Raw genomic sequence first — 20012 nt, 5'->3', positions numbered from 1 at the left:
ACAAAAAAAAAATGAAGGAAATTTTTAGGAAATTTTGAAACGTTTTAACGACTGAACATTAGTCCAATTTGAATCCTTTCCTGATCGTCCGCATAGTCGGTGAGTCTTCATACTTATCAGTCCCTCATAAGGTCAAGGTCAAGATCATTTTGATAATCCATTAGATGTTACTTTAAGTATTGTTTCCACGCAACATAAAGTACCCCGTGTGATAGCCGTGAAAGAGCGAGCTGTCACGTAAATAAAGAAAAAATCGGAAAAATTCAATTTTTGGCAAGCGGAAATCAAGCCTTATCACTGTATCTAAGCCAAATAAATTTGCATCAAAAAAGGTTGGAACAACGTGAAGAATCAAATTTAACAAAAAAATTGAAACTGAAAGGTTATGAATGTACCATCTGAAAAACAGCTGAAGCAAATTAATGCTTAATTTCAATGACGGCCACTGTATGAACAAACATTTAATTTTTAAATTTTATACCTTTACGGTAACTTCATTTTAGTCCCAGTTTGATTTCCAAGATGACTGAGATATACACATTGGACATATTCAGCTTTGTCGGGTGTTAGTATAACGATACACCATTATCATTATCGTAACCTTATGAGGGACTCATATAAACGTAGGCTCTCGGTCTGTTATCACTAGGCAACGTCTGAAAACCAACGTAATGTGCGGCCATTGAGATATATAGGTTTTGGTTGGGGTCGGTACTTTAAAAACGCTGAGAAAACCTTTGTTGCCTAGTGTTAATTGGGCTAGATGTTTCGGTTTTTAAACAATGGAAAAAACGGTGAACAATATCCAGAAATCTTAGTTTTTATTGATGCTAACAATAATAAGGAAGCAAAAACTGATAAAGGCAGGGCCTGCTTTAGACAATTTTAATTCTGAAAAATGTGAAAATTCCGAAAATTTCGGGAAAAAAATTAGGAAAAACTCCGAAAATTCCGAAGAAAAAATCTGAATTTTTCCTAATTTTTTCCCGAATTTTTCAGAGAATTCCGAATAATTCCGAAACAATTCCGAAAAATAATTTCAGAACTTTTTGGAATTTCCTGAAAAATTCTCGAAAACAAGCCTTGCAAATAGCATACATCTGGTGATGCACTAGTAGTCAGACAGACACCTACTGTTTTTTCATTGATAATTTTTTTTTATATGAGTGACTACTGGTCCATCTACAGAGACTCCTACCGCCATCCTACCAAGAAAATCCTAGAGATTGAACTGAAATGATACTTAGTTTTATTAACAACACATTACATTTGTTGATCCTAAGAACAATCTTGTACGTTTTGTCCATTGTTTTATTTTAAGCAATTGCAAACAGACCATTTTGATTATGATACGCAAACCGTCACTGAACAAAATATCTACAATTCGATTAGTTTATTATTTATGGCAAACTGCTTATCCCAATGAAATGTAGCTAATGTATATGGATGAAAGCACCGCAACATAAAAAAATGTCTTATAACTCGCCCTGTTGTTTACAATAAAAGTTTTCAACAAATGACACAATTTGTTTTCTTTTGGAAGCTGCAAAAATTGACATAGTCACACATTCCCCACATCGCAGCCGTCAAGATGTTTACATTTTTCGTACACATTAACGCCGAGTTATCCACGATTTGTCAATGCTAATGAAGTAAAAGACATCGTATCAATTTGTTCAAAACACTTAGTTCGAAAGAAGTAACAGGGTCGGCGAGAACGGTTACAAATATTTACAGCTTCTTCTAGTCAGATCCAGGCGAAGTCCATGTAACAGTGCTAATTGTATCTGTTGGTTTAACAGACCATGAATGAAGAACCGATAAACTGGAAACTCCTAGATAACATAGGAGACGTAACTAGCAGAAATCGTGCCAGAATTCTTTTCACTGGGAATGTTGGTAATATTACAAAGTCGGAAGACAACTTTTTTCATTTTAAGATGCCATTCTACAATTCTATGAAGCATAACCCGAAGGTTGTATGCTTGAAGTTAGTTAAATAATTTTAAAAGAAAATCCTTAATAGCTCAGCTCAGCTAATGCGTCGCAACATTTCTTAAAAAGAAGCAACCAAAAATTTAGCGAAGCATAAGCCAAACTGAAAGCTTTCGGAGGCGTTTATCAGAAGTTTACGTAACGCAAGAGTAGTGATACGTAGCTTGGTGTGAAATAAGCCACTTTCGACTCTGGGGAAAACAAAAGCATGTAAAACGCATTACATAACTCGGGATAAAAATGAAACGATTCGTTTTAGTGTGTTCATTGACATCGGCGTCGCCTCGGATCAACAAAGTTCACACAAAAACTCTACCTTTCATCTTTTTATCCCTTGTTATGTGACTATTATGTGCTATGGCAGTGTAGATGCCACTTAGTTTATATGAAATATAAATGCTTTTGTTTTCCCTAGGGTCGAAAGTGGCTTATTACAAACCTAAAGAAAACAAGAAATTTGCATTAGGAATCATAAGCAAATAATTAATAGTTATTTATATAACAAGTGATAAAAAGTTGAAAAGTAGAGTTTCGTGTGTTTCGTGTGTTTATTGACGTCGGCTTCGCCTCGGATCAACAAAATTCACACGAAACCTCTACTTTTTAACTTTTTATCTCTAGTCATGTAATAGTTATTTACATGCTACATGCGTCGAAAACCGTAGTTTTCATGTTTTAAGCAGTTTCGCCCTCGACGCCCTCAGCATGAAAAATCCATTACATAACTCGGGATAAAAATGAAAAGTCTCGTTTTCGTGTGTTCACACGAAAACTCTACTTTTCATCTTTTTATCCCTAGTCATGTAAAATACTATTAACCCAATAGAGGTGAAAAACGAATTTTTAAAATTCGATGTGTTTGTGTGAGCTGAGAGGGTATTGTCTAGGTATTGTGAACTGAGGTTTACTGAGGTTCACAATCGCATTCGAATGTTACAATTCTATCGAAGCTCACACACACACACACCTCGAATTTTTAAAAATCGTTTTCGACTCGAGTCATTGGCTTTTACATTCGTCTTTCATCGAAAATCACGAAAAACATTAAAATTATCAATTTAATCACAGCACTGCTACTAGCATGAACTGAATTGACAAGTGTCAAATTTGGAGGCTTTAGTGATACGAGCTACCGCTTACGATTGTTTGTATTGTATGTTTTAATTCATACAACGAAAGCAAGTCATCTATCTGTACAACAGAAACGCAGTGCCTACTGTGATTTCATCAACAGAAGCAGGGTTGTGATTTAATCCAAAACTAAGGACCAAACAAACGCTAACTACGTCGATCACTACCATAACACACAAAAATATTGCAGCAACACGACAACGATTCTTGACAGCGTTCGTTTTTGAATAGAGAGAAGTCTCTCAGTTTGCTGTATCTACTACAATTATGATCAATTTGTTTAATATACACCGCGCTATGTGTTAGCGGGGAACATTTTGACATTTTCTAAATATGCGAATTCGAATAAACATCGTATACATCGTATTTTCGATGAAAGGAGAATGTAAAATACTATTATCTGCCTAGAACGATAATCTCGTATTTTTCACATCATTTTTATCGATAACTATCGAGACGTCCATTGCAAATTGCTTTTATCTATTGCAAGTTAAAAATATTCATCATTTACATTCTAGTTAGGAAAATCGTATGTAGATGGATTATGTGATAGGTACGTTGCATGTGGTGAATATTTAAACTAGCAGTAGATAAAATCTTGTTGCTAACACATTAGTAACTGGGGCTTAGCGCACACGATGTGTTACCGAACTCGCTTCGCTCGTGTCGGCAAACTCACATCTAGTGCGCAAAACTTCCCCATTTGCTAACTAGTTAGCAAAATAGCTATATTAGGGCTATATGAAGTAATTAGCCATCGACGTCATAATAGTTGTTTATGTAGCAAGAATCATATGAAGGTATTTGATCGCACTAGATTGTCGTTTGTCAACCCGAGACGAATCTGAAGTTGACAAGACATCGTGTGAAATATTAAACGAGTATGTTATGCGTCTCCGAAATGATAATGTTTGAGTTGAGGAGGGTATGAACGGTTACCATGATTTTTGAAGTGGAAACATCCTGATCAAATCAATAAAGTCATAAGTGTGCCAAAAGTTTGAATACTTTTTTATGGATAATCGATCAATATCGATGAACTCAAATGTCTTATCGTTCTTTAACTATAGTATTAGAAAATACATTTATGGTTTGCATTTTTTTTTAGAGAGAATAATATACGTCTTTATTTAAATATGCGAAAAAAAGGCTGCTCACAATGACGCAGCCCGTTTGCATTTGCTTTTAAAATTTTCCTGAAATTAATTAGATTTTTTTATTTTTTTATTTATTTTGAGCACGTTGCGTCTGTAGCTCTAATTGTCTAGCGTGGTGGTTCTTTGCAATTGCTTCATAAACATTAATTGTTTTGTAAATTTTGTATCTAAAAGACAGGAATATGTATATTGAGTATACTAACACTGCTGTAGTTGGAGGATGTGAATAAAATAGGAATTCATTTTAATAAAAAAAAAAAGTTTTTAAGCCAACTTTCTATATATTGCCGGTAAAGGGTATAACAATGTGTCTTGAAAGACTTGTTTTTTTTTTTCGTTGTTATTTAAACAAAATGTAAGAACAGAAAAAAATCGTTAAGTAGACTACTTAAATTAAGCTTGATCGTAAAGAAATAAATTAAATAAATTTAAATAAATTAAGAATAAATGAAAATTAAAATGACATTTAAGAATTTTGTTGTAACCTAGTGAAATCGCAGTTGTAGTTGCAGCAAAAAACGTTATGCAAACCAAATTATCTAAATTAAAATAATGGAAATCAACATAGTGCTTTATGTAATTTAAATTAAAGAAAGAAAGAAAATCCTTTATATTTTTAACATTTTCCAATTGTGGTCAAATTACTTCACACTTTTTAAAAATCATTTTTAATTTGTAGGAAATGATAACAAAAAATTTACAAACAAACATTTTTCAATCTAACGATGCTAATCGATAAGTTAGGACGTATGTACGAGTACATCTCTCGTACATTCAAAAATTGTGCTTCTTGAAACAAATAAATTATAATTTAAAGAACAACGTAATTAATTCACTGGCTGCAGGCGGCCACTATTATCATCTGTTATCAATGTGCTCTATAGTCCTAACATAGCAAAATCTATGCTGAGACTGATCAAGTAATAGTGTGTTACATTGGGTGCTGCGAAGGGATCAATTTGTGATACGAGCGGAACTCACAAGTGTGTGTTTAAGCACATATCCGAGCCGAAGGCGAGGTATGCAACTATCCTAGTCAAAATAACAGTTTTCAAACCGAGGTGCTTAAAACACACGCGTAAGTTCGCGAGTTCACAAATTGATTCCGAATGTAATGAACTACCAAGCTGCACCCAATGTATATAGTTTCAATGCATGCCCCTCCGGAAAACAACCTTACATGTATGTTGTTGCATTGAAACGTTACGTGTGTTTGGAATCGATTGAAATTGACAAAATAATAAAATAGAAAAAAATATTTTCACGCAATCTGTTAATGTTAATCGATTCCAAACACACTTTAAAACATTTTGGTCCAAAAAAATATGAAAAACCACTTAAAACAGCAAAGATATCTCAATTTTAGTTTTCATTACCATACAAAATCGCAAAATAAAAAAACTGACAGATCGTAACAAAGGAGAAAAAAGATCTCTCTGACGTATAAATTTATACGACTAATGGCGTGGATTGCATGTGGCTTGGCCACAAGTGTTCGTTGACAACATTGAAATTATTTCTTAAGCAATGGCCGACACATTCATTTATTCATTTCTGCGTTTCTTGAAAATAATTTGTTGAAAGTTACAAAGCTTTCGCTTACGTTATTATGCATTCAATTCAAGTTACGACTGCAGCAAAATTTAATAGGATCATATCGAAAGCATTGTTAAAATGATGATAATCTTGTAAGATGTAGGTAATGTATTATTACCTCTCCAGTGAGGTAATAAACTTTCCCAAACGGACACAAAATGTGTCCATAGGAAATAAACGATTTCCGAGGGGGGCACACATACATGTGATGTTAATTTTCCGGAGGGGACATGCATTGAAAGATTTTATAAAACAGTCACAAAAATTTTAGAAATTTCCTGTCACGGTCGCCATATTTATAATTTAAGAAACTTCGTTCTTCATAATCGCCGCACTCACAAATTCTACTACAATGACAAGGCTATGGCCAGAGAAAATGATAACAGATGACGTTGCTGCCGCCGTACGGATAGAACGCGTATGTGGTAATTTATAAAACTATTTGAACGACATGATGTCATAAATGTTTTTTTATAATATATGAAATGGTAAAAAATAATTGATTTTCGATTCGAACGAATTCGGCGTGTCGCCCGTGCAACATTCATGTTTATTCTGACTTCATTCATACATGCCTAAAATTTGAATTTCAAGTGAACGAGTCTATGAAAAAGTGAACCGAAAAATACATTTCAACGCTTCCTTGTATGAAAATGACGCTGCGTTAGAAAGACTTGCGTGAGAAAGACTTTGAATTTCGACCGCACTTACACCGTGAATTAGTTTTTGTCTTGCTTCAATAATTAAAAACACACATTTTCTATCACGACGACGGACATTTTGTTTTCACAATATTTCTATGGTGTCCGGCTGCGTTGTTCGAATTTCTATTGTCATTGCGGATAACCATAATGATATTAAGCTTTTCATTCGAATGAAAAGAGATGGTGGGCACCATAGTATTTATTTTGTATCAAAACTGAAGACTCTGATCGTCTTATATGTTTTATTTAACAATTCGGCTGAAAAAATGTGGAGAGTGAGGGAGTTGTGGATCCAACTTTTTCTGATTAAAACTTCTAAGAATAAATGAGTTTATCCGAAAATTTGTGAGGTTTTAACGAACCCTGAGCGATGGTTTTGTTTAAATTTAATTGCAGTCAGCTTGTATCGCATTGGATATGGCTAGAGCTGTCTAATAAGACCTCACTTACTATTTTGGCTTTTATGTACAAGGGTAAAATATAAAAAAATGAATTTTCTATAATGTTATACTTCCGATGGTAATGGCTAGTACAGAGTTCGTGAAAAATGTATGCAAAATCGACCCCTGCAAAATGCTTGCAAAATGTGACACAAAATGTATGAGCTATCTGTCAAATATTTTGCAAGCTCGGTGTAAGCCTGATGTTTTGCAGAGGTCGATTTTGCATGTATTTTTCACGAACTCTGTACTCATCTTAATGCAAGGAGAAAATGTATAGTCTGTTCAGAATAATGAATGTGGTATTAAAGGTAGGAAAAGCATTAGATTCTACAATTCGTATCAAAACACTGAACGGATCAGAATGCTGTTTATTTAGTGGAAGATCTTATTAGAAAGGTCAGTCCGCTTAGTCAACATTCGTCATTCAATGATACAACTCATCCGGAAACCGAATCTATCGTCTCGGGAACAGAAGTAGACGTTGAGAATATAGGACGCGAAGAGGTCGGTTTAGCTGCTGATGACAACGAGGACATCGATAATTGATTTTAAGTTAAAAAAGTAAGGTACGATAATTGGATTTTCTTAAAATAAAATTCAAATCGATTAATATCGTTCTGTTATTTAAATGATAATTTATTAATACAAACAAGAATTGGTCACAGTGATATTTTGGAAAGCCGCAGCTCTTTTTTTTTTGTTAAGAATAACATAAAATCATTTATTCCCTTGACTGAAAGTCATGGGTCTTACGGATGATAAACACCCTAAAATGTTTGTCACACAATGATCACTACTATGATTGGAAATGCATGAATGTATGACCAAAAACCTTAAAAACAGAAAATGTTTGTCACACTTTGATGATTCGTTGATAACACGATAACTTGAGTAATTTTCAACGGATTTCCAAAAACTTTTTTTTTATCGACGGGGAATTGAATTAATGAGGTTAAGTTCGAAGATGGGCTATTACGGTCGGGTGTTCTTAGAGATATTCTCAAGAGAATTTTTGTCTGGTCGCTTGATTCCACGATAACTCGAGTAGCTTTCGACGGATTTCCAAAAACTTTTTTTTAATCGACGGGGAATTAAATTGCTGAGGCTAAGTTTGAAGATGCGTCGTAACGGGCTGGTGATCTTAGAGATATTCCCAAAAGAATTTTTGTCTCGTTCCTTAATAACACGATAACTTGACGTAATCCTCAACGGATTTCCAAAAACTTTTTTTTAAATCAACAGTGAATAAAATTACGAAGGCTACGTTCGAAGATGGGTCGTAACGGGCTGGTGATCTTAGAGATATTCCCAAAAGAATTTTTCTCTCGTTCCTAGATAACACGATAGCTTGACGTAATCCTCAACGGATTTCAAAAACTTTTTTTATTCGACGGGGAATTCCATTCCCGAGGATAAGTTCAAAGTTGGGCTATGACGGTCGGGGGATCTCAGAAATATTCCTAAAAGAATTTTTGTATCGTCCCGTGATATTATTGTGTTATTAGTTGAGTAATTCTTAATGGTCCACAGAAGACAATTATCCCACTAAGAAAGACATTTTTGGGTTAAGCTCGTTATTGGAATATACTGGAGTAATATTCTAGGATTTATTCCAAAATTTTGTGTGTGTAATAAGGTAAAAGCAAAATAAAATGATCGACTTTGGTTTTTGACAATTGAAATTCAATTGTCAAAAACCAGACTCGATCATTTTATTTTGCTTTCATTTTATCTTTATATCGATGATAAGAAAGAAATTAAAGTTTGGACGAGTGTGAACTTTGCGGCCAGAGCGAAGCGAGGGCCGTAATCACACGAGTTTCATTTTTATTCAACATGTAAGCAAGAAATTCGCCTCTTTCCAGGGTCTGCTAGAAGACAAAAAAACTTAAGAGACATCGATGCTTAGCTAAAATTGTAGCCTACATTTGCGTATCTCGTGCTGCCTTTTTGATGGTATCTTTTCATCAGAATCCTTTTTTCAAAACACACGACCGAAATAACGACCACGAATGTATTAGCTTTCAACAGAACATAGATTTGGTTGTATCAAAGCACCTAGCAGGGTAATAGAGGCTTTTACACGTCAAATCGAGTAGTATTTTGATACCAATAATACCATTAGCAGCCTTAATGGTAACTTTGCAATGACATTGAGAAAAAAAAGGTATGGAAATATTCGCATGCTTCGATTAAAGTACTACTTTATTTTTTTCTACTACCCTGCTAGGTGCTTTGGTTGTAGTCACTTGACCAGTTCTGAAAAAAGTGATCAGTGTAACGAAATTTTCATAAACTGCTCAGTTTTCTCAGGGCTGGTCAAACTGCTACAACCAAATATATTTTATATTGAAAACTAACACATTCGTGGTCGTTATTGCGGTCGTACATACTTGAAAAATGGTTCTGATATCACCAAAAGACAGTATTTAAAAATCACCTAAATGTATACTTTTCAGCAAATCATCGATGCCTCTTAAGTACTGAAAATACGTATGAGCCAGTATATGGTCAAGTGCTGGAATTTCTCATATACGTGTTTTGTATCGAAAGTAGGGTACGCATACCCTGGAATACTTTTATATACTTTTAGAGTGATTTTTTTTGCTCGGATTACAAAAATCTTCTTGAGAAAAAGTCAGTCAGTCAAGGGATCTGACCCATCCAAAAGATGGGGCCTAGTAGATTGCTAAAAATATAAAAAAAAATTAAACAAAATAAAAGTTTTTGGAATACAGTTCAATGCATAAACCTCTACAATCCATATAGTCTCTTAAAAAGCTATAAGTTTTCGGATCCTCAACAAAAACTTCATCATTCAAAATGTAGATAAGTAAAATCAAAGTAAATGGCTCTGCCACAATCATACAGCAGCGTACACATCAGCGTCCTTTTATTTTAGCCATGTTGAATCGGCTAAACGAAATTATTCGTTCGCGAGCCACTGAGCCATGGGAATAGAGTCATTACTTCATGCGTTGCTTAGTGTAAAATAACTTGCGTAATTGTTTGGAACTTTGTGTTTTGCAATGTATATGGCCACACTTGGCAAAATACAAAGTTCCAAACAAGGATGTAATCTACTATAGTTAACTGGTGAAGTAATGAGACTTTTCCTTCGCGCGTAAAAACCCTTTTACCCCGCTCGTAAAGTAATTGCCGTTTATCTACCAAGGTAGGTATGACGGTATTTTTTCGCAATAAACGTCGTGTGCAATAAAATGCAAACATACCTACTGTGTTACACAACGTTTCGCAATTTCGGGACATAATCACCTTTACATTGCAAAACATTACATTTTGTACCAAAAATATGTAAACAACGAGCCGTCAGAACAGTCGGAGCGTTTGCTGCGACTGAGCCCCGTACAAACCCGTACATCTATTGCGTACGTGACCCTAGTTCGTCCGTCGCCCTACTCTTACCGTAAGCCTACTGCGCCCGTAAACGTCGGTAAAGTAAAATTCTTATGAAAAGTGTACGTCTCTAAAATTGCGCATAGCGCAATTACGAAGCCCCGTACGACGTTCCTTTCAAATGTAACACAAATTTCGAATTGACCTAAAATTAAGTAATGTTTTCTTGTTGACCTGGGATATAGCGGCGGATTGAAAAGACAGTTTTAATTTTGGTGCAATATTTCGCTCTGTTTATTTAGAGCTTCTTCAGGCTGTAATTAATAGCACAAAATTTTTTTGGAATTAGATTCACAAATTATTCTTAAAATTCTATCGTTAATTTACCATCAACTTATTTACTAAAAATTTAACTAACTGATTGCACTTGCATGAAAATATCACAGAGTCATTTCGGTTTGTAAACAAAAACATTGACAACTCCTATTTCTTCTTCTTCAAAATTACACATTCAGGTCCAGACTTTGTTCAGACCTCCTCTTATCAGTGTTGACTATTCATTATTTTGTGTTCGGATGTTTTTTGAAGATGTTCACATAAGACGAGTGGATGTTGTTGCAATCTTTCCTGTAGTTGACTGCGTTCGGTTCCTTCAAGATGTGAATAGCTTCTGCTGTTAACCTTGACCAATAGTTGTCCACATGTTCAATTATTTCAACGTTATCCGTGTCAAAATCGTGATTATTGGCTAGTGCATGTTGAGTGAGCATAGACGATCCATCCGTTTTCTTATTTCTGATGTCAAGGTTATGTCTGTACATTCGATTTTTCAGTTTCTGCTTCGTGTTTCCGATGTATTTGCCTGGACAATTACGGCACTTTGCTCTGTAAACTACTTTCGACTTATTGCTGGTTTCGATTTGTATTTCGTTCGAGTGAACACATTGTTGACTTTGTTGGTTGTTTTCGTTGATAGGATGATGTCGTGTTTCTTTAATGCCTTTTTTATTCGCTCTGATAGTCCAGGTATGTAGGGCGCTGAGACATACTTTTGACGATCTTTTTGTTCAACTTTCTGCTTGTCATTGTTGTAAAATCTGTGGACTCGATTTTTTATGTTTTCTTCGATGAATTCTCTGGGGTATCCATTTTCGCTCAACAGTTTTCTCACTAAATACATCGGAAACACGAAGCAGAAACTGAAAAATCGAATGTACAGACATAACCTTGACATCAGAAATAAGAAAACGGATGGATCGTCTATGCTCACTCAACATGCACTAGCCAATAATCACGATTTTGACACGGATAACGTTGAAATAATTGAACATGTGGACAACTATTGGTCAAGGTTAACAGCAGAAGCTATTCACATCTTGAAGGAACCGAACGCAGTCAACTACAGGAAAGATTGCAACAACATCCACTCGTCTTATGTGAACATCTTCAAAAAACATCCGAACACAAAATAATGAATAGTCAACACTGATAAGAGGAGGTCTGAACAAAGTCTGGACCTGAATGTGTAATTTTGAAGAAGAAGAAATAGGAGTTGTCAATGTTTTTGTTTACAAACCGAAATGACTCTGTGATATTTTCATGCAAGTGCAATCAGTTAGTTAAATTTTTAGTAAATAAGTTGATGGTAAATTAACGATAGAATTTTAAGAATAATTTGTGAATCTAATTCAAAAAAAAATTTTGTGCTATTAATTACAGCCTGAAGAAGCTCTAAATAAACAGAGCGAAATATTGCACCAAAATTAAAACTGTCTTTTCAATCCGCCGCTATATCCCAGGTCAACAAGAAAACATTGTGCGATCACGGCAAAGTAAATTGAAAACATTTAAAATTAAGTAAGTATCATTTTCACCGATTTATATTGATTTTACAAAAATCCAAAATGGCGGCCGACGGCCATTTTGTTAGGAGGTGGAAGGTGTACGGCTGCTTTACATTCGTTAGTACCTTTCAAACAAAAAAAAATTTGAAATTCGGTCAAAGTTTACTCGAGATATTAACAAAAAACACCACCTTCACTGTACGGCCGAGTAGCCACATATAAGCTCACTCCAAGAGACCTAGAATTTCATAAACTTTTTTTTCCCTGATTGGTTCGGTCAATACCTATCTAATAAAGCAAAATCCATCTAAATACGTTCAAATTTGGCCAACCTACAAGCAAAAACGGCTTGCCGCCCTGTACCTAGTTCACACCAAGGGGTCTAACTCACGAGTCGGTCATCCAATTTTCATAAACTTTTTTTTGTCGATCGGTATTGTAAATACCTTTCATTTGACGTATCACTTACAAGTGTAGCGCTTAAATGTCTGGAGATATCGTCGAAAAACAGTTAGGCACTTATTGGGCCGCAGCTCCGGAAGGGTCGACCCAATAGCCTCACTATTTTGACTATCTTTCAGGAAAAAAAAATTTTTGAAATCGGATTTGATTTACTCAAGCTATCGACGTGACAGACGGACGGACGGACGGACAAAATTTTTATTGCGGATTCGTTATCTATGAACATAGGCAAACACTTTGCCCTTACCGTCTGCTTCGAATTCCATCAATTACACACGGCATCGTAATCCTATAAGCCCCTTCGTACTTCGTATGGGGCTAAAAATTCATTTGAACTATCAAGATAGGTTTGTTCCAAATAACTGTAAACGCGAACTTTGACAACTCGAACCACGACGATTTCATCCACATACAACATAACCTTTTGTTTTTTGCAAAAATTTTGAGGCGCCGTATACTTATAGTGACATCTTTCAAAAAATTTTACGTATTGAAGCTGCTTCACGCTAATTTCGGCAGCTCATTTTTCATGAGAAATTGTTTAAGTTATGTTTTCTATGGATGAAATTTGACAATTCGTATGGACTTGGAACACACCTATACTTCGACAATTTTTGTGAGTTATTTTTAATCGATATAAATCATTATAGGAAACCTCGGTTGGCCTGTAGAGGACGCCAAAATATTTTTCAGTACTTCATTCTTTGCGGTTTATTTTCAATTGGTATCACTTCAATGTGGTAAAATATCCATGAAATGCACCAAATGTCATAGCTGTGAGGTGGGTTCACAAGAACATAGATCGAAATGTACTAGAAAGAGAATAGAATTACACGACAATCTGTTACGTATGACGTTTAGTTTCAATACTTCCCTATTCAAAAAATTGTTCTACGGCATGCTACTATGTTCTTGTAAATTTATTGTGCAACTGAATTGTCTCTGTCCAATTAAAAGATCACAAAAAAATATAAAAACCCATATCATAGTTCCGATTCAACCGGATCCTCATCGAGAAAACAAAAATATCAATAAATCCGAATGACAACAAAATATTAACACATTTATGCGAGCTGTATATGAGTGCAAATATTATATAGCGGGGGCTATATAATTTACGTACGTGTATATATATGAAATCACTTTCTCCGAGAAAATTGGTCAATACCTGTTACCTTAACATTTCAAAGACATTTGGATATATGGATCACAGCTTGTAAACAGATAAATCACCGAAATATCGTCGGTTCATTACTTATGTGATTGATTTGTAAGAAGACAGTCACAGGGTAATTCCATTTTTACCATTCCATTGCGTAACATTGAAAGATTGTTAAGTGATGTGTGCGCTGAATCACCTTACTTTAGATTTAATTTAAATTCAAATACGGTTCGAGACAGTGATATATTGAGAAATAGTTTTGTTATGTGAAGATGTTAAATTGTTTTACTAATGCAAGCATATCACAACGTAGTAAAGTGGATTACTTAACAGGAAAGTAATTACGACAATTTACACGGTCCACAATCCGCAATTTTTTCGTACAAATCTGATGGTTTTCTTGCACCGTTCGCTGTTTCAATGTTGCCTGTGACAACTCTCATATTTGTTTCAATGTTTTTTTCTCTTTGTTTTGTTATGTCAAAATGAAGGCATAAAAGATCGAACCACAGCACTGCTCCTAGCATGAACTAACAAATATTCGGAGGCTGACGAAATCACTGTAGGCATTTCTTCTGTAAAGAGTGTTTTTGTTGTATGAGTTAAGACATACAATCCTAAAGCCAACAAATTTGTCACTTGCCAGTGCAGTGTTCATGCTATTAGCAGTGCTGTGGTCGAATATTTTTCCGGATATTTAACCGCTACACTAGTAAAACACGTCAAATGAAAGCCATTTACAAAAAAAGGTAAATGGATCGAATCGTGGGCTAGGCCCTTTTCGAATGAGTGTATATGGGGCTACTCGGCCGTTCAGTGAAAGTGGTTTTCTTTTGCCTATAATTTTATATGATTTTCATGATTTTTTTTTATGTCAGAAAATGGTTCTCGGACGCCATAACTGTCAAGTTAGTGAAGTTATTGGTTATGTGTTGGATATGTTTGAGGCTGAGGCATCCTATGAATTGGCATACATGTTGAGCTATATGCTGGTATAAAAGGCTCAAGGCTCAAGTTCAAACTGATCCATCCACGCATCGATCCTCAACTTTACCATCATCTTAAGTTTCATGGACGATCTACATCCACACGGCAAAAAACTTTGTTTTACCTTCCGAAGTTCCACCACGACGTGTATTTCTCACGATTAAACTTAATGGATGACAGGTTTTCTGTTTTTAAGAGCCTAGTGATGGTTGTTGATACTGTTTAATTTTTGCTATGTTTTTGGTTTATGATTTTTCCTAATGTTTTCTATTTTTGTAATTCGCTGATCGATATATTATTGGGCTTTGGCCTATTTGTTGATCATTAAACAGATAAAGAAAAATATATTTAGCGGTCATGTTCATTTATAGTTATTATGTTAGTGGGGTCGAAAGTCGTTCTTTTACATCTGTCAGAGTGACGTTTGAAACGTCAAACGAAAAGAATATTGAAAGTAGTCCGAAACTATTTTATTTTTCCTCAATTTTGTTGGATAAACATAAATTGAAGAAAAATATACAATCTTCTTCGTTTGACGTTTCAAACGTCACTTTGACAGACGGAAAAGACCAACCTATGACCCAAACTGCCAAAAATATTAAATTATACTTCATACAGGACTGTTAACATTGCTGTAAGCAATTGTGGTCGATTAGCGAACAGATAAATGTAAATTTGAAAGTAGATTAAACATAATTTTTAGGGACAACATCACTATTCGTACTGGTCCCTTCAACAAAAATTGAAAATTGTAACCGGGCTTTGACGGTTAATCGTTATTAGATGTACTTTCTTTAGAGCTAGCACAAGTTTGGCATAATTTTGAGATAGATTATGTGCAATTGAAAAATATTTACAGGAAATGCCCACCGAAATCAATTAAATTTACATAAATTTAACTGCTACGTTAATTTCGTCGTTCAATGCACCCAATTACACGATTAATTTTAGATTCTTAATAGAAGATCACTCCATTGCCTAGAAACAAGTGTAATACGAGATTAACCTGTTACAGACGGCTGTAATCTGTTATCGACAACGACAGCAAGAACAAACGACAAACTCTGACTAATGAGGTCCTATATAGCAAATAGCATGTCCGAAACAAATGAAGTAAAAGATTTCTGAAAACTTTCGATCAAATGAAGTAATAGTTTGAATAGTAAAACTGTTAATATGCTTGCTGTTAAATTAAATCAATCTCCAGCGAAATGTCAGCCCGCTTTCGGGAAGTTGAGTAAAATGCATTTTACTAACCGCTGTCATGTAATAAATAAGTAAGTAATCATCAACACGAGCCACGGCAAAAACGAAAAACTGGTTACACTACTCGAAGCATCAACAAATATGACATTCCGTTTTATTTCACTTTTCATTTATAATTGTACCCACAGCGATTATTACCGAGATCGATAACATTGTGAGATTATTAAAAGCGTTTTTGCTTTCATATGAAAAAGATACACAGAAGTTCGAAATACAGACTAACCTTCAGTTGCGCCATCGAAAGTCACGTCTTTGGTGTTATTTAAATTTTTTTTCTTCTTCTTTGCGTTTCATTTTATTGCTTCGACAATTGTACGGTAGATTTTACTTTCTTTTGTGTATTACACACATGGATTTGTTGCTTCAATTATTACACAATTTTCATTTAATTTAGTTGTGATTCACAGCAGAAGAATCGAATTTTATATAGTCCGTTTGCAAATGATTTAGTGATAACAAGATTCTCGAAAATTCTTGGATTTTCAATGGAATTATCAAGAGAAGACCTATGTTGTTAGAGGGTAGTGTGCCTTGAAGAATTTGAGTTAGTTAGTTCGTTTTATATAGGTTTGTTTCAAGGTCATTTCGAAATTTCAAATTTAATCAACAGAAGGCAACTTAACCTCAACCTTTCAGGTTGACGAAACTTTTAACGAAAAATTTACAAAGAAAATTGTTGATGTTTAGGTTATGTTCATCTCTGTAAAATTGGAACAAATTGTTCCAATTAACTGTAAATCCCAACTTTGACAAAACGAACGACAACGATTTCATCCACAGAGATGTACATAACCTAATCAATAACCAATTTTGTAAAAATTTTCGTCATTTTGAAAGTTGAGGTTAAGTTTCGTCAACCTGAAAGTTGAGGTTAAGTTTTGTGAACCTGAAAGTTGAGGTTAAGTTGCCTTCTGTGGATGAAATTTGACATTTCTAAATGACCTTGAAACAAACCTATTAGTCAAACCAATCGAACGTTCTTCTAATAAATTCCTGTTATAAGTATGGTTTTGAGTCTTTCTCTTTGCTGCGCTTAGAATCCGAAGTTCTTACAAAATATTCCCAAAAAATTTAGTGTTTTGTTAAAATGTAAAAAGACTATGATACAAAGTTAGTTGGTTGGCTTGAGGACATCCAAAACAACTAAGAAAGTCATAAACCGAACACAGGTATCTCAATCTTAGTAAGATCTTCGGATAAAATATAGCGAAAGTGGCTTGTAAAATTTAATGATGACTTAAATCATAAAACAACTATTATTGCTGCCGCAGTTACCTCAAGTTAGAAAGGGATGAGGTCAGGTGGCTGTCGGTACAGCGTGAAAGTCGGGTACCGAATTCAGAAAATATCTCAGTTTGTCACATCACCTAACACCAGACGCTCGTTCAATAGATCATCTTCAAGGCAGTTTGAAATGTCATCCACGTTAAAAAAGCCTCATACAAATGAATGAATGAACGATAAATTTAACGAAACTTAAGGGACGTTACGTCTGAAAGTGCCGTTTCTTGAATGAAGAAGACTTTTTTAATTACTCGAACTACATCAACACCAAACGTTTCGATGGCATCACATTTTTTTTTGGTTTGCCGAGAAACCAGCGGTGCTATGGACAAACGAATTTGAGTTCCACTAATATCAATCTAATACCCTAGAACATCAGTCACAATCAGGCCGGCAATGCAAGCGCAAATCAACCAAATTATTCAAATCAAGAATTTCACTTTTATTCAATTTTACATTTCCGATACGTTGATGGAGCCGGATTATGAGTACTCTTCTTAAGTGAATAAAACTTACCAATGACAAAGTTTTGTGCATATCCCATAGTTGCTTCAAAATAAATAAATAAAATAAATTGTTACCGCACTAACCGGAGATCGTAAACATTTCTTCACTTTTAATTTTATCTTAAAATTTGTCGTTTATCAGAAACTTATTTTTTTATTCGTTCTTTTCCGATGGAATTTCATGAATCAACGAAAATGAAAGTAACAATTTCCGCTGTGCAGATGCACGTAAAAACCGAGTAAGTATCGTTGTAACAGAGCCACAGCTCGACTCGACAGTGAGATTTCTTTTGTTTCTCAACAATTTTACAATCTTAACGAAATTTAATGTAACACACAAATCGAAAATTACAAATTCTTCAGATCCAACCAACGAGGTGCGAATACGATTATTAACTAATTCATGGATCATCTGAAGACACTGGGTAAACTGTCTTTTTCAACTTTTTTTTTTGTATGCATAACAAAATTGTATATACAATACATGAAAAGAAATGAAACATCGGATAGAGTATTTTGCGGTTATTGTTGTGATGTCGCTATATAATATAAAAAGGTTGTGATTCAAAATTCAAAGTGAAAGGTATAGGCTTGTTCTCAATTCAATTTGTAGTTGCAGTGGAGTCGGCTATTAACATATCCACTACATGTATGTGAATGGTTTTGTTGTAAAAATTCATTTTTCAACATATTGACACGATGGACGGAACACGCTCTGGCTCTATTATACCGTTGATTTGTGTGTACAGAGCTAGAGCCACGATGACAAATCTTCTATTTCTTTCAAATCCCAACCAAATCTCTACGAGAAAAGTGTGACGCAGTCTTTGTAGTATACAATTTCTAAAATGAATGATATCGCTAGTTGACGTTTTCAGCTTCGTTCCGCAAAAATTAAATTTGACACCCAATTAGTTCAAACAAGGTTGCTTGGGTTTCCTCATCATCTGCCAAATAATTTTTACCAAAAAAAAAATTGACTGAAAACAACGAAAATTTTACCAAAACGAGCCATCAAAACAGTTTGCTGCGACTGAGCCCCGTACAAACCCGTGTATCTATTGCGTACGTGACCCTAGTGCGTCTGTCACCCTACTTTGACCGTAAGCCTATTGCGCCGGTTAATGTAGTTAAAGTAAAATTATTATGTAATGTGTACATCGTAGAAATTGCGCATAGCGCAATTACGAAGCCCCGTACGACGTTCCTTTCAAATAAAACAAAAATTTCAAATAGCCCTAAAATTTTAATTTATTGAGTATAAATACACATAGGGCCTAGTATCGGCCTCAGTCCGAGGACCCAAATTTAATTTTTTTTCAACTACATTCTCAGGGGTCGTAGTTGTCCTTATTTCCTTATTTGTCCTACTTTTTCAAATTTGCCCTTATTTTGTCCTTATTTCCTTATTGTCCTGATTTTGCATCGTGTTTCGAACTTTTACCCAACAGAAATTCCAGTTTCTCAGTGTGTAATTTAAAAATAGCGAAATTATTAGAATTAGGTAACAATTTTGTATTATAAAAGGCTTTTCTCGTCATTTGATCACTATTAAGAGAATCACTATCAACTACAGAAGTTTATCAGTTCTTCCGTATAAATAAATAAGGAGTTTCCTAAACCAATTGAGTGGGTAGTACCCATCAAGACAAAATGTGAAAAATGAAATGAAAAAATGATAAGCAAAGTTCAATAAGAAGCATTAAAATTATCTGGGGTTTGTGTAATATTCCGCTAGCCCGTTCTTGGCTAGTTTATAATTGATACTAAAAAACAACATGAAGTTCACCTGCTGGGAAGAAATTCCATAGGAAATGTAAAAAGAATAGTTTTCCTTTACAAAATCCTGAGTAAATCCACTGCAACCAACATTATTAATTCGTAATATTACGTCAAAATATTGTAGCGTCAAGTTCCTCTTAGTGTCATTTAGCGGTTCGAGGGTTGTTTCTAAATTTTCTCTGCTCGGCCGAGCCTTTAAAGATCCGCGAGGTATAGCCGCAAGTTCTTAGCAGATGGAAGTCAAAACTAAGAAGAAAAATTGTTTTCTAAGAGGGTCCGAATTTAGTCGGGAAAAACTACAGTAAGTCATATTTTAAAACAGAATCAATATTTTTT

At 34.7% G+C, this 20012-nt stretch overlaps 1 protein-coding gene and 3 long non-coding RNA genes across 4 annotated transcripts in view; 2 read left to right on the top strand and 2 right to left on the bottom strand.

The window, feature by feature from the left end:
• Positions 1-18294, bottom strand: part of LOC119074286 (proclotting enzyme) — a 31963-nt gene extending 13669 nt beyond the window's left edge. The window contains exon 1 of the mRNA XM_037180306.1: positions 17905-18294. Coding sequence (XP_037036201.1) covers positions 17905-17932 — 28 coding nt within the window. The 5' untranslated portion in view covers positions 17933-18294. The remainder of the gene's footprint in view (positions 1-17904) is intronic.
• Positions 8257-15964, top strand: LOC119074290. The gene is made up of 3 exons (XR_005087172.1): positions 8257-8267; positions 9659-9667; positions 15839-15964. It is a non-coding gene; the product is annotated as an uncharacterized LOC119074290 (long non-coding RNA).
• LOC119074292 lies at positions 10660-10926 on the bottom strand. Its single transcript, XR_005087174.1, has 2 exons — positions 10771-10926; positions 10660-10697 (listed from the first exon to the last, which is right to left on the bottom strand). It is a non-coding gene; the product is annotated as an uncharacterized LOC119074292 (long non-coding RNA).
• On the top strand, positions 11859-15164 carry LOC119074291. Its single transcript, XR_005087173.1, has 3 exons — positions 11859-12028; positions 12103-12240; positions 14730-15164. It is a non-coding gene; the product is annotated as an uncharacterized LOC119074291 (long non-coding RNA).
• Positions 18295-20012: the final 1718 nt, after the last annotated feature.

The sequence above is a fragment of the Bradysia coprophila genome, unplaced genomic scaffold (assembly GCF_014529535.1).
Source record: "Bradysia coprophila strain Holo2 unplaced genomic scaffold, BU_Bcop_v1 contig_151, whole genome shotgun sequence".
Lineage (NCBI taxonomy): Eukaryota > Metazoa > Arthropoda > Insecta > Diptera > Sciaridae > Bradysia > Bradysia coprophila.
This window is presented reverse-complemented; position numbering and strand designations above follow the sequence as displayed.